Here is a 16,788-nt window from a genome sequence, read left to right as displayed (position 1 = left end):
AATAAAATCAAAACAAGTTGAGTGTGTACGCGCGTAGCAAAAAGCTGCCTCTGGCGCATCACTTCATCTTTTATTCTGAAATCTTTGTCATAGTCATGCTTAAAAACAATACACATGTTCGTGTTTTATATGAATGTGCAAGGTCGACGTTTTGGCTCGGGGGGGCGGGGGTACACATGCACGAAAAATAGACTCGGAATGAATTATCAATACATGATTAAAAAAAATCGCTATGTGGATATTTTTCATTTTTTGTTCAAATGGGATTTTTTTTCAAGGATGTCTTTCCCCGTTGAAATATACCTTCTCCATTTTCTTCCCCACAATTCTCCAGCGTCGTCCCCCCCCCTCACCCCCGCGCCCTCAAACGCTCAGACCTCAGACGTCCACGTTTTTTGCAGTGTGCGTGGAAGTTATTATTATTATTATTATTTTTTTTTTGTCCCAAACAAGATCTGCAAAATCATGACAGGGTGCTCTTCGATCCACATTTGCACGTGATCAAAAACGACTCCCGCAAGTGTCCTGGAACAAAACGGCCTCATTGCTTGCAGGTTTAGCAGAAGGGGGGAAAAAGGAGACTTGCTGGGGAGAAATCCCCCTTTTTTTTTTTTAAAGCGAGGGCAGGAGGGGGGGGGTGTGAGGGGTGCTTGTCGTTCCGGGAAGAAAAGCTCTTTTGAGGGGGCCACAATAGCAGATTGGAGCAGGGGAGGAGTCCCATCGCGATTAGGCCATTTAATGGCGCGTTTACTTAATTTCGGCATTCAGCGGCAACGGTAAACAAAAGGTGCGCTCGTCGTTCTGTATTGTTTTGTTTTGGGTTCTTTTTTTTTTTTTTTGCTTTGTTTTATTTTGCCAGAATGTGTTGCCGTTTACATGCGAGACCGCGCGATGTTTGTCTTTCTTTCTGTTTTGGTTTCGCCCTCCGGTTTAAGCACGGCGACGAAAAGCCGGTGGTGACTTTTGCAAGGTGCGGGCCGCAAACGAGGATAAACCCGCAGAGGTGAACGCTAAAGCCCCCCCCGCCGCCCCGCAATCCAATCACGGTCCCAGATGAACTTGGCTCGAGACACCCACCTTTCAATTAAATATTATATTTGATGATTTCAAAGCAAACCCCAAAATCAAACAACAACAACAACATAAGATGCTATGATATTCACAGATAAAAACAGGATTTGAAGGGCAGCGGGAGGAAGAGGAGGAGGAGGAGGAGGAAGGTCCACCTTGTGATATGCGCAAATGTCACAGAGAGAGAACAGACGGGCCGAACTCGAGCACGCGTGAGTGTTTTGCAGTTTGGAGCGAAGATTATTAGATGGCGGAAAGACCAAGCGGAGAAAAGTGGGGGAGGAAAGGGGGTCGTTATGTACAAGCATATTTCTACACCTTATATATTACAGCGCGGGAGAAGGATGCCGTTGTCATTTTCTTCTTCGCTTAAATCGACATCCTCCCATATTAAACCCCCACCCCCACCCCAAAAAATATATTGAAAATAAAAATCTCATACATTGTTTCGGCCCCGCACAGGCAGACGGTGACGAAGGAGAAAAATAGTTTCTCTTTTTTGGAACAACAACAACAAAAAAAAAAAAAGGTGCTTACGACTTGAAATGATTGTCTGACAAAAAAAACAACATCAGGTCTGCGTGACATCATCCCAAAAATAAAGGGTCCAAACCTTTTGAATTCCCTCTGCTCGTTGCTCCTCTGGATGCGGAAGAATCCCATTTCATAATTAGAATTTTAAAAAAAATCAAAACAAGGGACTGTTCATGCAAGTTGAGTATTGTTGGCGTGTGATGAAGACGACGAAGAAGGGCGTCAAGCGTTGGCTCCTTTTTTTTGTCTTTTTCAAAGCGTTTCTCATACAAAAAAAAAAACAAAAACAAACAAACCCACCAACCAACAAACAAACACGTGCTGTATCTTTTTTTTTTTTTTACGTCATATTTATAGCGATCGGTCCTTGTGACTCCTCCATCCGAGTCTGTTGCTGTTGTTGTTGTTGTTGTTGTTGTAGTTTTTCCTCTCGGGTCCTGTGGATAATTCTCTTTTGGCGTGGCCGTTTGCTATCATACGTCGCACTCGGAGTCGCTGGAGGTGACGGAGAGGATGGACGTGCCGGCGTCGGCGCGCTCCGTCACGCTCGACACGCTGGTGGTGGGACTGGCCGCCGTCGACGGCGACTCGGCCGAGCTGTGAGGGGTCAGGCCGGCCTCGGACAGCGACCTCATGGCGCCCGCTCCCATGGCTTGGTGCTGCAGCCTGAGCCAAAGAGAGACGCCGGGCACAAAGGGCGAGTCAGCTTTTCGTTTTCCTCTTTCCAGCCCACCCCTGAAAGAAACAAGGCTCTTTCACCATCCGCGGCCCTCCTCGTCGAGCTCGCCCTTTTGCCAAATAAGTGTGCAAAGCTTTTTGAAATGTTTTTTTTTTTTTCCTGAAGCAGGCCCCATTCAAGCGCAACTAGTGCAGATTACACTTCGTCGGGTTTGCTGCGAGTGACGTGCGGCCGCTCGCGGCGGCAATCATCCTAAAACGTTGCTCGCCGACGCACTCCTGATAATAACTGCGGAAATGTGCGGCAGGGAGACCGCCTGCAGCTCATCTTGGTGGTGGGTCGCTGGCGGTTTTTAATCCATTACGAGCGCGGTGATAGCAGCGCACTTGACGTTATGAATGCAGCCTAGTCCGCAAATGCTCTGAAATACGAAAAAGGATCTTTTTTTTTTTTTTTTCGCGTGATCCCCTGCGCGGGGTCATCTTCCTCGATCACCATGCAAAGTGACGTCAAAAGCCTTCGCAAATCACACCACGACGAGTTGATGATTTTCACCCTCTTTGTTTTTCGGTGTCAGATTTTGTATGTCCGCCACTTTTTGATATGCAGAGTGCTCGCGAATGGACGAATCGCGCCACATTTCAGCTCGATTTAAAAAATAAAATAAAAAAAAGGCAAAAAACCATGCCTCTTCCACACGCAACTATTTTCTCCCTCCATTGTTACCTCGCTCTCGAAATATTTCAGCTATGCGGTATTACCTTTCGACCAGCACGAACAGTATTGAAGAGGGCGCGATTTCGGCGATACGGTGCAAAAAGGGCAAGACTCACATTTTCACCGCGTTTCGTCAAACCGTGTCAGCACGATCGAGCGATCGTCACATTGGCGGTCATTTGATTTGATCCGACATTCCGCTTTGAATTTCTGCGCGTATCTCCTCGTTTCGGTTGCATGCATTCTCGGGTATTCTTTTTTTTTTTTTTAATTAAAAAAACAAAAAAACAAAAAATCATTTCCGCCCAACGTGCGTGTCGGGACACTTGCATGGGGGACGTTCGGAGGGAGGGACGTCAACAAATCCGCGGCCGCCCCAAGGCGCTCCCTTGCCGGGCAGCCGGCATCGGCCGGCCGGCCGCTCCGGTTCGGTCGGGGAACGCGGACGCGCAGCGGCAAGCGGAACGGCGTGCGTGCGCGCGTGCGAGCGAGCGACCGACCTGTTTTTGGCCGCCGCGGCTCTGTCTCGTTGCCTCCGGTTCTTGAACCAGTTGCCGACCTGTGTGGGGGTGAGTCCGGTGGCTTGCGCCAGTTCCCTTTTCTTGCTGGGGTTGGGGTAGGGGTCCTGCAGGTACCACTCCCGCAGCAGGCTCCGCGTCCGCTCCTTGAAACAGTGCGTCTTCTGCTCGCCGTCCCAGATGGTCCGAGGCAGCGGGAACTTCTTGCGCACGCGGTACTTGTCCACGGGACCCAGCGGGCGCCCGCGCAGCTTCTCGGCCTCCTGGTAGTGCGCCTCCAGCCACATGGCCTGCAGCTTGCCGTGCGAGTCCTTGGTGAACTTGTGGTTCTCCAGGATGTGGTAGAGGTCGCGGAAGTTGCCCGTGTGGAAGGCCACCACGGCGCGGGCGCGCAGGATGGACTCGTGCTTGTTGATGGCCTCGCAGGCGCCCGGCGCCACGGGCAGCGACCACAGGAAGCGGCCCAGCCGCTCGATGTCGCCCGTCTCCTCCAGCGTCTCGCAGACGCTCGCCACCTGCTCCGGGGAGAAGTTGAGCGTGGGTAGCTGGAACATGGACAAGTCTTCCGGGGAGCGGGCGGCCGGCGCGCCGTTCGCCAGGAGCAGCGGGCGATCAGCGAAGTTGGGCAGGAAGAAATGGGAGGGATAAAGCTCTAAAGGCGATCGGAAAACCATGGAAATCACCTGAGAGAGAGAGCCCGACTACGGAGAAAAAAAAAAACGGGGGCCGACTAGCCCGACGCCAGCAGCCAGCGCGGCCGAGTTGCGCGTCTGACCCCCCAGAAGAAGGAAGGGGGAAAGGGGGAGAGAGGGGGAAAAAAAAAAGCAGATCGAATGATTCAATGGCTATCGCCTAATGACACCGGCCGCATAATATCTCCCCCCTAAATCCGCCGTTGAGTGTAGCATTGAAACATTTTGTTTCCCTTTTCTATTGGTCTTCTTGGTGTCGCCGCGCCGTTGCCATGGCGCCGCTGCCAATCACTGTCAAGCGTGCCAATCATTAGCCAGTACGTAGCGCGAGGCTTTCACCACCGGTGCCGCGCGCGCGGGGGGTTATCGGAGTCTTCCATCGCCACGGCAACCCCCCGCCCCCGCCCCCGCCCCTTCCCCCTCCCCACCCTCCCCTTTTATACATCCCAGCCTCCGTCGCGGCACGGAATTACGGGGCTGGAATATTATTGCCATCTTTCACGGGGCTGGTGAAAGTATTTTTAAAAACAAACAACAAATGAGGAAAAAAAAACAAAAGCCTGGCGGGACTCGCGTGACGACAGGCCGGAGAGGCAGAGCGGGCTCCAAAGGAGGGCGACGAGTGGACCCCTCGCAACTCGGGAAGACGTTTTGTCAACAAAGAAAAAAAAACCCTCATCACGTCAACTTTGTGTGTGTGTGTTTGGGTGTCACTTTGTTACCATAGGTGCTCCGGATCGGCTGCGGTGGTGGTCCCGGTGCAGGCTGCGATGTGACGCCGCTTCCCCCTGCCGCTAACTCGGTCGGTCCCGCCTCACCTCACCTCACCTCACCTCACCCCCCCCCCCCCCCCACCAACAAGCCTCCAAGTTAAGAAACCTCGCTGCTCATGTGTGACTTTTGATACCCCCCCCCCCCCGTCTGTTTTTTTTTCTTGCAGCTAAGGACACGATCCATGTCCACATCTCCACGGTCACAGGACTCGGCTTAGTGCGGTAGCCGCGGCGCTCGGTGTGATTTCCATGCTTGTGGCTCATATTCAACCCCGGGTGTCAAAATCGCGCCGATGGAGGCATAGTGACGCGCATTGTGAGCCGCCGCCGCCGCCGCCGCCGCCGCCTAATCCGAACGGCGGAAAGCTGACATAATGATCCTAAGCCGCCTTTGCCGCAAATCGTTGCGGAATTCAAAACTTGTCCTCCGCTCTGTGTTTCTAGATGTGCACCTTCTCCCGGGCCACAAACTTGGCGCCGATTTTCACAAGCGAGACTCGAAGCCATGCATGCGAGCTGCTCCGCGTGAGGACATTTGGGTGAGTTGCTCGACGTCAACTCGGGGAAGGGAAGTCATTATTTGGGATGGAAGGAGATGGGCATGGAAGGGAGGGGCTGTGTGTGTGGGGGGGCTCCTCCTCGGAGTGGAAGTAAAAGGCGGTATTTTCACGCTGGGGTTCAAGCTGCAAGCCTTCAATGCGCCTCGCCCAAATGAAGTCACAAGTGAAGGGCTTAGCAGAGCCGCATAATGCAAAGCCTCCTTACCTGACCGGCGCTCCAATTTACTAGTGCGCCACTCCAACGTCAAGCTGCGGGTGTTATCTGGCATTCGTGCAGGACACTTTTTTTGTTGTTGTTGTTGTTGTTGTTTTTCAACCCTCGCGGGCAATTCGGAAATCGCTGCTAGAGCGGACAAGAGGTGAAATGTAAAACCCGAATGGGAAAGGGTGCCGGTGGTAGGTGGTGGGTGGTGGGTGGCTGCTTTGGGGGTGGGGGGGGGGGGGGGGTGCAATGCTAATTCACATTCTTCTACGCGCCTTTTGTTTACGTTAAGCATGTAATTAACACCCCTCCCAAACAAGTTTATTCACCTGCCGCTAATTGTGTGTTTATCCCAGGGCTTGCTCAATGTTCCGAGCAGCGGGGGGCAGATTGCTGTGTGCTAGTGTGTGTGTGTGTGTTGTAGTTTTAAATCCTCAGTACACTCCGCTTGGGACAATTCTTATTAGTTATCGTCGCTCCAATCTTGCTCCTGCAAAGTGGATGAGATGGGGCATGTGACGTCACGAGAAGAAGAAGCAGCGAGAGAGGTCACAAATGCAACTCCTTGCTATTTTCTTCCTGTGAATATTTTTTTTCTCTCTCTCTCTCTCTCTGTGCGCGTGCAGATGTAGCCACGCACGCGCGCGCACGCAGGACCCTGCTTGGCCACACAGTGCGGCAGCACACACGGAGGGAGCGACACGCAGCATGAATACGGTAAGAAACATTTCGTTTGATTTGGCGCAAAGTCTCTTGGAATTTGTTTGTTTGGTTTTTTTTGCATGCATGTCTGTGTGTGTGTGCGTGTGCGCGCGCGCGCGTGTGTGTGTGTGCGTGTGCGATTTGAAATGGCACATCTTGGTTGTTTGTAATTCTGAATGATTTTTGTGTTGAAATGTGTTTCGTTTTTCTTTTTTTAGCGCTTGTAATGCAGCGTTGCATGGGTGGACAAGGTGGGAATTATACAGCGGCCCCACGTGAGTATCCCTTCAAATGTCAAGTGTTTATTAAAAAAAAAACACAGAAAAGGACTAATTGCTGCCTATGCGCTGGTTTAATTCTGGAAAAGGCGCATCGATGACAAACGAGCAAATAAGGAGTCATTTCTTGTTTCTCTATTGCGTGTGCAAAACAAACTTGCGTTGAAGCTTTTGGTCGTGTAAGTGTGTTTCCAAGCGCGCCGATTTTCTGCAACGTTCGAGAGTCTTTATTCGAATTTTCGGGCTTACGCGAACGTAAACTTCAATCGTTTGATTTTTAATTCCCGTTTTGCATTGGACTGAAGTATTTCATTTGCACTTACCTTTCTTTGCATGATTATAGCGCGGTCTAGAGTCTACTTACCAGTGTGTCATTATTCTTATAAATATATAATATTGATGCTAATATTTGACGGTATAACTCCCGAAAACAATTGCTGTTTTAAATTCTCCAATTTACATTTTCGGCAGTTTTATTTGAACGGACAAGCGTTTTTGGTTTTTTTTAAAAACATTTTTATACATCAAACGCGCACAACATTTAGGGTTGGCGTTTTCATGCCTCGCGATATTGACGAGGCTTGTAAAATGAACCAAGAAAAAAAAAACCCGTCTAATTTCGAAACGCAGCAGAAGTCGCAACAGAAAGTTTCAAACATTTCTCTACCTCTTTTCTTCCTGCCCCCCCCCCACCCCTCCGACCCCTCCAGCCTGCTTCTTTTTCTTCTTCTTCTTGTATGCGGTTTGCATTGTGTGCCCTCATTAGGGGCACTTCCTGGCAGGGCCGCGCGCTTGTATCCGAGCTGTCCAATCAGTGTATTTACACGGCTTGTTAGCGACAGTTAATGAGGGGTGCACCCCCCCCCCCTCCCCAGTCGACCCCGCCTGCTTCCCCACCACACAAGACTCTCCTCAACATTAAGATTTACATTGTGTCAACTTCTAATGAAGATTCGGACGAAAAATTCCTCCAAGTCGGGCTCAATGGAGGGATCCTAATATAATATATAATATATATAATTATAATATAACATTCTATATATATATATATATATATATATATATATATATATATACAGTATATATACACTCACACTAACACGGAGGACGGCTTCTCTTACTGCAGGTCTGCAAAGAAGAATTTGCACGTTTGCGTCATTAGTCAGTTCTAAGCAGAGAAGGTGACGTGTGTGTGTGTGTGTGTGTGTGTGTGTGTGTGTGTGTGTGTGTGTGTGTGTTGAGGGTGGCGGGTGGCGAAGAAGAGGGGGGGGGGGGTTGCTTGGCAGTGTGTGTCACCAGCGTGATGGATCCGCCATTGTGTGCTGAATGAGGCTTGACACGCCGGCAGGCTTATTGCCGCGGTGTAGAGGTGCAAGTTGACTTTACAATCTCCCACCGGATCACCATCGGTGATTTATGCTTGTTTTTTGGGTCATGGTTTTATTTTATGATTACAGTAGAATTCGCGTTTACTCACTGATTTGCATTAGCACGTTGAATGCGGTTCAGCGCTCGGAAGCAAGTTATCAACTTGGAAAAAGTACACTTCGCAAGATCATTGCCGGAGAACGTCATTGAAATGTCCGTCGGTGCGCCCTCCATTGGACAAAATGAGCAACAACAGTTATTTCGACTAAACCACTGCAGTCACAGGCCACATTTGCGCCCACTGGCGGGTTGGTTCCCGGCCCGCGGGCCGCATTTTTACATGTGATTTTTTTTTTTTTAAAGTGTTTCAACGATTCTGCGGAGTCGCACTGAAAAATATAGCTGGCGGCGGTGATGGTGGGCGGCGCGTCAGCGTGTGTATTTGAAACGTGAATAGCGATTTTAATCTCATTTCATTGAGGCGCAGTTGAATTTGCCGATTCCCGGCCGCAGCATCCTTTTGCATTGAACCCTCCGGCTCCGATTCGCTCCTCTCCTCCCATCCTCGCGCATCCAGTCAGGTACACACGCGGCGCTCCCTGAAGTGGTGAATGGTGCCCCCCCCCCCCTCTCCCCTCCCCCCCCCCCACCCAAGCCCTCTGTTCCTCCTTCGAGACACCACTTAAGAATCAATTAGGCCTCCTCTGCTCCCGCCACCGCGAGGCATAAACAGGTGGCCTCCGAAATGCGCACATTTCCAATTCCAACTCCGGACTTGGAGGTCACCGGTACTGATCCGCGCTCATTCGGCCGTCAGTGCTCAAAATAGCTACGAAATCAAATCGTAATGCAGTACACGGGCAGCGGATGCGCCGCAAAGTGCAAGACTAAAGTGCGCTCCCTTCCCCACCGGGGAGGCCGCGGGCTCCAAAACGGCCCCCGTTTTTCAGCTCCGTCCACGTGGTCACCGGCATCGCTTAATACGGGACAACGGCTAAAGTGTGGGCGGACGACAGAATTGAACGAAAGGAACGGGGCGAGCGGACGCTCGTTTTTGATAATCCTCAAAAACGAGCGTCGCTCAATCCGATTTCAGCCGGAGGCCCGCCCTTCAAGATGCATCCTCCAAGGCGCCTTCTTGGATCTCTTGCGTTCAGCAACAAGCGTCTTCAAATGACGTCTCGTTGTGTCGACGATGTCCGCGAGGGCGCATTTATTTAGTGCTTTCGGAGCAGGGACAAACCCAGGTTCAATTCCGCACAGCCCGCAAAGGATTTCATTTTGGATTTGAAGAAATGAAATCCGCGCGCACGTTCACTCTGCGCGCGGGCACCAGACGAGCACTCGCATCCCTGCCCTGCTTCTTCTTCATACCTGTCAACTTTTCGGAGCGCCAACCTGTATAAACTACCAAAAAATCCTTGTAAAGAGCAAAAAATCCTTATAACATACCGAAGCATTTTATATCTCAAAATAACGGCAGAAAAAACCCCACGAAATTTTCAATGATATTTATTGTGGATCTCCATAATACAATGTCTGGTTAATGCATACCTGTCAACTCATACGGTTTAGCCATAGTTCATACGGATTTTGTGGTGAATCTTACGTATTTGGCCGTATCGCACAAATCATACGGATTCTGAAAATGTCCGTTTTTTTTTTCACAAAAAGTAACGCGGGAATACAACTCTGAACACAGTAATGCCACTAAGTAGAATGAGGATTAGACATTAACCAGACATTGTATTACGGAGATCTACGAGAAATATCATTGAAAATTTCGGGGGGTTTTTTTCTGCCGTTATTTTGACATATAAAATGCTTTGGTATCTTATAAGGATTTTTTGCTCTTTATGAGGATTTTTTTGGTAGTTTATACAGGTCGGTGCTCCGAAAAGTTGACAGGTATGTTCATGTCTAATCCTCATTCTACTCAGTGGCATTACTGTGTGCATTACTTTTTTCACCAACTCCAAATCATTTGGAGTTGGTGAAATAAAACCCCGGAAATGTTCCGAATCCGTATGATTTGTGCGATACGGCCATATACGTAAGATTGACTACAAAATCCGTACGAACGATGGCTAAACCGTATGAGTTGACAGGTATGCTTCTTGCAAGTCTTCATTCATTCATCACGTGCGCCCGCCCGCAGATGTGATGACGGCGCGGCCGCGGATCTTGACGCGGATTTCGGAGGGCAAGCCTCCTCGAGGCGAGTTGATCAAACATTCATGCGTGGCAGCTGCACTTGCGCGTCTCCCGTGGACGGAGACCCGCCCCCGACCCCTCGCCCCCCTTCCTCACGTCCAGGTCTCATCACCAGCCTCGCCGGTGGCCTCGTTGCTTGGCACAACATGAATGCAAGCAACGGAGCGCACGAGAACACCCGGAGATGATCACCATTCGGATGATGATTATTGTGAACTCAAATCAAACGAAAATTTGGACTAAACCTCACATTTCAACTTCATCTTATTCGGAGGCCAATATGCGATTTTTCTTGGGGGGGGGGGGGTTCCCCAAGGCCTCACAATCCTATTTTTAAATTTTTGTGACGATTACAATACTTGTCATATCTTGTAATCGTTCTACAAGTAGCACTCCAATCAATCCTTGTTGCCAAGAGATCAAATTGTTGATTGAGATATTTGGAAGCGCGCTCCTTTCTCATCTCGTCATCGTCCATTGTTTATTGACTTAGTCGTTCATTATTGATGTGCGCCTTGTGGCTTCTCTTCTTTCTCGTAGGCCCGAGATCTTATTGGGGAAAAGAAAGCGGCTCCGTCGTCACGATGATGACATGCTGACATTTTTCAATCCAAATTACAAATGTGGTTTTGTAGCAACAGAGAATAAAAAAAATTAAAAAAAACCTTGCGAATGTCGTGCAGCGGTAATGGGAAGTCGTCGGAAGGTGAAGTTCACGGCGAGGTTAAAATCACATGTCCACAACTTCTATGTGACCACCCCCCCCTCCTTCCCCACACCAAACCCACCCACACAAGTGACCTTCCTTCCTATGCAGGTGGATGCCCCCCCCCCACACCCACCATTGAGACGTTTGTTTTTGCCCTTTTATGAAATGTGCCCCCACGCCCGCCCTCCCCCAGCAGGAAGTCAAGCAGCCTCCCCACGTCACGCAGGACCGAGAAGCAGCTTGGCGCTTTTGACATGGCGCGGAATGTTTGGGGTGAATTTGCCGCTTCTATTTTGAGCCTGGCCGCCAACCTGCCGCTCTACACCTCAACGTTTGACCCTTCGCAAGAAGAAAAAGCACATTTCACGTCAAAACACACGCGTGCTCAATTTCACGTTTCAAAAGAGAAAAACAAAACGCCCCAAAATCCTGGACACGCCCCTGTCAAGTAAAACGCAACAATGCCGAAAAGATGCGGGAAGAGACACAGCGGTGTCTCCAAGAATGGTCCATGGTCAAGGCTTATTTGGTTATTATTTATTTCCGAAATCGTCTGATTTATTTTTGGATATTTTTTTTCCTGTCGAGAGGGTTCATGTTTGGTGACGTCGAGACACCTCTGGCATCGTCACGCTGTTCCAAATTTTCTTCCAAATTGAGCCAAAAGACCGAGAAGGGAAAAGTTTGTCACAATGTGCAGTCACTGGGGAGCTTCCGGCAGAGGCCTGCGGGATTCTCGGGCTGCGTGTGTGACGTTGGTGAATGAAATCAAATTACCGTTGCGATTCTTTTAATCATGATTGAAATAAAAAAAAATACATACTGTATATTTATCAACATCACTTGTTCTTTTGGTGTCCGTGTGTAACTCTTCTCCTCCAGAATGATTTAAAGTCAGACCATTTCTGCATATTATATACACGTGCGCACGCGCGCGATACGTGTGTGTGTGTGTGTGTGTGTGTGTTGTTCCCAGCCGTTTCTAATCCCCCATTCAATTTTCACAAGCGGTTGCTAAGGTTACAAATTACCTTTGGTGCAGGGAAGTGGTTTCTTTTTTGACACCGGATGCCCTAATCGCTTTTTTCTTTTTGTTTGTTTGTTTCCACGGAACACGTTATTTCATGGAGGATGAGCGCAACGACCGATTCACTTGTTCTCGGAATATTCCGCCGCACGTCGCGTATCACCTGAGACCAAATGTATTCATGGAAAGAAGGAGCTTCAATGGAATCCGCGTTGTCTTCCGTCGACGGGTGTCAAAACGCTCCCCGCGCATCCTTGCCGGCATTTTGCCGCTTTGACAATATGGAATGAAAGCGGATTAGGCTGAGCCCAAATTGACCAGGCTGGCGATGCTCAGAAGATTGACCACGAGAGCTTCAGCGCAAAAAAAGGTCCAAGCAAGCATGCACACTAAATCATCTCCTAAACAAGTTGGTGCTACAAACTCATTTTCATTTTGCCTCTGACAGTGACAGACTTGTATTCACAAAAGCCCATTTCAGAAATGAAATCTGAAAGGCGTTTTTAGACGAAAAAAATGACCGTGTATAGGAATGTTTTTTGGCTGAAAAACCCCCACCACGTATAGTAAGGCGTTTTTAGCTGGAAAAAAAAGGACCATGTATAGTAAGGCGTTTTTAGCCGAAAAAAACGAACATGTATAGTAAGTCGGTTTTAGACTCAAAAAACGACCATGTATAGTAAGGCGTTTTTCACTGAAAAAAACGACCATGTAGAGCAAGTCGTTTTTAGACGAAAAAAACGACCATGCATAGTAATAATATATAATAATAATACATTTTATTTAGAAGCGCCTTTCAAGACACCCAGTAAGGCGTTTTTAGCCGAAAAAAACGACCATGTATAGTAAGTCGTTTTTAGACGAAAAAAAACGACCATGTATAGTAAGGCGTTTTTAGACGAAAAAAACGACCATGCATAGTAAGGCGTTTTTAGACGAAAAAAACGACCATGTATAGTAAGGCGTTTTTAGCTGAAAAAAACGACCATGTATAGTAAGGCGTTTTTAGACGAAAAAAAACGACCATGTATAGTAAGGCGTTTTTAGCCCGAAAAAAATGACATAGTATAGTAAGGCGTTTTTAGCCCGAAAAAAACGACATTGTATAGTAAGCCGTTTTTAGCCCGAAAAAAACGACCATTTATAGTAAGGCGTTTTTAGCCCGAAAAAACAACAACATAGTATAGTAAGGCGTTTTTAGCCCCAAAAAAACGACATTGTATAGTAAGGCGTTTTTAGCCCGAAAAAAACGACCATGTATAGGAAGGCGTTTTTAGCCGAAAAAAACGACATCGTATAGTAAGGCGTTTTTAGCCCGAAAAAAACGACCATGTATATAGTAAGGCGTTTTTAGCCCGAAAAAAACGACCATGTATAGTAAGTCGTTTTTAGACGAAAAAAACGACCATGTATAGTAAGGCGTTTTTAGCTGAAAAAAAACGACCATGTATAGTAAGGCGTTTTTAGCCTGAAAAAAATGACCTTGTATAGTAAGGCGTTTTTAGCCCGAAAAAAAACGACAGTATAGTAATATACTTTACTATACTGTGTCGTTTTTTTCGGGCTAAAAACGCCCCACTATACATGGTCGTTTTTTTCGGGCTAAAAACGCCTTACTATACATGGTCGTTTTTTTTCGGGCTAAAAACTCCTTACTATACTATGTCGTTTTTTTCGAGCTAAAAACACCTTACTATACATGGTCGTTTTTTTCGGGCTAAAAACGCCTTACTATACTATGTGGTTTTTTTCCGGCTAAAAACGCCTTACTATACTATGTCGTTTTTTTCCGGCTAAAAACGCCTTACTATACATGGTCGTTTTTTTTCCGGCTAAAAACGCCTTACTATACTATGTCGTTTTTTTCAGGCTAAAAATGCCTTACTATATATACTATGTCGTTTATTTTTGGGCTAAAAACGCCTTACTATACTATGTCGTTTTTTTCGGGCTAAAAACGCCTTACTATACTATGTCGTTTTTTCTGCTTAAAACGCCTTACTATACTATGTTGCTTTTTTTCGAGCTAAAAACGCCTTACTATACTATGTCGTTTTTTTCGGGCTAAAAACGCCTTACTATATTATGTCGTTTTTTTCGGGCTAAAAACGCCTTACTACACTGTCGTTTTTTTCGGGCTAAAAACGCCTTACTATACATGGTCGTTTTTTTCGGGCTAAAAACGCCTTGCAATACTATACTGTCGTTTTTTTCGGGCTAAAAACGCCTTACTAAACTATGTCGTTTTTTTCGGCTAAAAACGCCTTACTACACTGTCGTTTTTTTCGGGCTAAAAACGGCTTACTATACATGGTCGTTTTTTTCGGGCTAAAAACGCCTTACTATATATGGTCGTTTTTTTCGGCTAAAAACGCCTTACTATATATGGTCGTTTTTTTCGGCTAAAAACGCCTTACTATTTACTATGTCGTTTTTTTCGGCTAAAAATGCCTAACTATACTATGTCGTTTTTTTCCGCTAAAAACGCCTTACTATACTATGTCGTGTTTTTCGGCTAAAAACGCCTTACTATACTATGTCGTTTTTTTTGGCTAAAAACGCCTTGCTATACTGTCGATTTTTTCGGGCTAAAAACGCTTACTATACTATGTCGTTTTTTTCGGGCTAAAAACGCCTTACTATACTATGTCGTTTTTTTGGGCTAAAAACGCCTTACTATATACTGTCGTTTTTTTCGGCTAAAAATGCCTTACTATACTATGTCGTTTTTTTCCGCTAAAAACGCCTTGCTATACTATGTCGCTTTTTTTGGGCTAAAAACGCCTTACTATATACTATGTCGTTTTTTTCGGCTAAAAACGCCTTACTATACTATGTCGTTTTTTTTGGCTAAAAAACGCCTTGCTATACTATGTCGTTTTTTTCGGGCTAAAAACGCCTTACTATACTATGTTGTTTTTTTTCGGGCTAAAAACGCCTTACTATACTATGTCGTTTTTTCGGCTTAAAACGCCTTACTATACTATGGCGTTTTTTTCGGCTAAAAACGCCTTACTATACAAGGTCATTTTTTTCGGGCTAAAAACGCCTTACTATACATGGTCATTTTTTTCGGGCTAAAAACGCCTTACTATACATGGTCCTTTTTTTCAGCTAAAAACGCTTTTCTATACATGGTCGTTTTTTTCGGCTAAAAACGCCTTACTATTTACTATGTGGTTTTTTTCGGCTAAAAATGCCTAACTATACTATGTCGTTTTTTTCGGCTAAAAACGCCTTACTATACTATGTCGTGTTTTTCGGCTAAAAACGCCTTACTATACTATGTCGTTTTTTTGGGCTAAAAACGCCTTGCTATACTGTCGATATTTTCGGGCTAAAAACGCTTACTATACTATGTCGTTTTTTTCGGGCTAAAAACGCCTTACTATACTATGTAGTTTTTTTCGGGCTAAAAACGCCTTACTATACTATGTCGTTTTTTTGGGCTAAAAACGCCTTACTATATACTATGTCGTTTTTTTCGGCTAAAAATGCCTTACTATACTATGTCGTTTTTTTCCGCTAAAAACGCCTTACTATACTATGTCGCTTTTTTTGGGCTAAAAACGCCTTACTATATACTATGTCGTTTTTTTCGGCTAAAAACGCCTTACTATACTATGTCGTTTTTTTTGGCTAAAAACGCCTTGCTATACTATGTCGTTTTTTTCGGGCTAAAAACGCCTTACTATACTATGTTGTTTTTTTTCGGGCTAAAAACGCCTTACTATACTATGTCGTTTTTTCGGCTTAAAACGCCTTACTATACTATGACGTTTTTTTCGTCTAAAAACGCCTTATTACACTGTCGTTTTTTTCAGGCTAAAAACGCCTTACTATACTAGTCGTTTTTTTCGGGCTAAAAACGCCTTACTATACTATGTCGTTTTTTTCGGCTAAAAACGCCTTACTAAACTATGTCGTTTTTTTCGGCTAAAAACGCCTTACTACACTGTCGTTTTTTTCGGGCTAAAAACGCCTTACTATACTATGTTGTTTTTTTCGAGCTAAAAACGCTTTACTGTGTAATTTTTTTCGGCTAAAAACGCCTTACTAAACGATGTCGTTTTTTTTCGGCTAAAAACGCCTTACTACACTGTCGTTTTTTTCGGGCTAAAAACGCCTTACTATACTATGTTGTTTTTTTCGGGCTAAAAATGCCTTACTATACTATGTCGTTTTTTTCGGCTAAAAACGCCTTACTATATACTATGTCGTTTTTTTCGGGCTAAAAACGCCTTATATACTATGTCGTTTTTTCGGCTAATAACGCCTTACTATACTATGTCGTTTTTTTCGGGCTAAAAACGCCTTACTATACATGGTCGTTTTTTTCGGCTAAAAACGCCTTACTATACATGGTCGTTTTTTTTCGGGCTAAAACGCCTTACTATACATGGTTGTTTTTTTCGGGCTAAAAACGCCTTACTATACTATGTCGTTTTTTTCGGGCTAAAACGCCTTACTATACATGGTCGTTTTTTTCGAGCTAAAAACGCCTTACTATACATGGTTGTTTTTTTCGGGCTAAAAACGCCTTACTATACTATGTCGTTTTTTCGGCTAAAAACGCCTTATTATACTGTCGTTTTTTTCAGGCTAAAAACGCCTTACTATACTAGTCGTTTTTTTCGGGCTAAAAACGCCTTACTATACATGGTCATTTTTTTCGGGCTAAAAACGCCTTACTATACATGGTCCTTTTTTTCAGCTAAAAACGCTTTTCTATACATGGTCGTTT

At 46.0% G+C, this 16,788-nt stretch overlaps 1 protein-coding gene and 1 long non-coding RNA gene across 6 annotated transcripts in view; one reads left to right on the top strand and one right to left on the bottom strand.

The window, feature by feature from the left end:
• Nucleotides 1-17: 17 nt before the first annotated feature.
• On the bottom strand, nucleotides 18-4,530 carry six3a (SIX homeobox 3a). Of its 2 annotated transcripts, none has more exons than XM_086121577.1 (2): nucleotides 3,502-4,530; nucleotides 18-2,340 (listed from the first exon to the last, which is right to left on the bottom strand). In XM_086121577.1, the coding sequence occupies exons 1-2, from the start codon at nucleotides 4,191-4,193 to the stop codon at nucleotides 2,079-2,081; spliced, it is 954 nt and encodes a 317-aa protein (XP_085977703.1). In that variant the 5' UTR covers nucleotides 4,194-4,530; the 3' UTR covers nucleotides 18-2,078. The 2 variants fall into 2 exon arrangements, with proteins under 2 accessions (XP_085977703.1, XP_085977704.1); XM_086121578.1 differs by having other exon boundaries at nucleotides 18-2,271; nucleotides 3,502-4,522.
• The window catches only part of LOC147198755 (uncharacterized), a 13,605-nt gene continuing 746 nt past the window's right edge, over nucleotides 3,930-16,788 (top strand). Inside the window, exons 1-6 of one of the 4 annotated variants that reach the window (XR_015101992.1) lie at nucleotides 3,930-5,013; nucleotides 5,152-5,300; nucleotides 5,429-5,523; nucleotides 6,373-6,463; nucleotides 6,667-6,723; nucleotides 11,214-12,414. This is a non-coding gene — a long non-coding RNA (uncharacterized LOC147198755). Of the gene's footprint in view, nucleotides 5,014-5,151; nucleotides 5,301-5,428; nucleotides 5,524-6,372; nucleotides 6,464-6,666; nucleotides 6,724-11,210; nucleotides 12,454-16,788 lie in introns of all 4 variants that reach the window. The other 3 variants (XR_015101994.1, XR_015101993.1, XR_015101991.1) reach the window with 3 other exon arrangements.

This window comes from Hippocampus guttulatus, chromosome 10, assembly GCF_054856545.1.
Source record: "Hippocampus guttulatus isolate MCC_2025c chromosome 10, RoL_Hgut_1.0, whole genome shotgun sequence".
NCBI lineage: Eukaryota > Metazoa > Chordata > Actinopteri > Syngnathiformes > Syngnathidae > Hippocampus > Hippocampus guttulatus.
The sequence above is the reverse complement of the archived record's forward strand: the minus strand, read 5'-3'. Positions and strand labels throughout refer to the sequence as shown.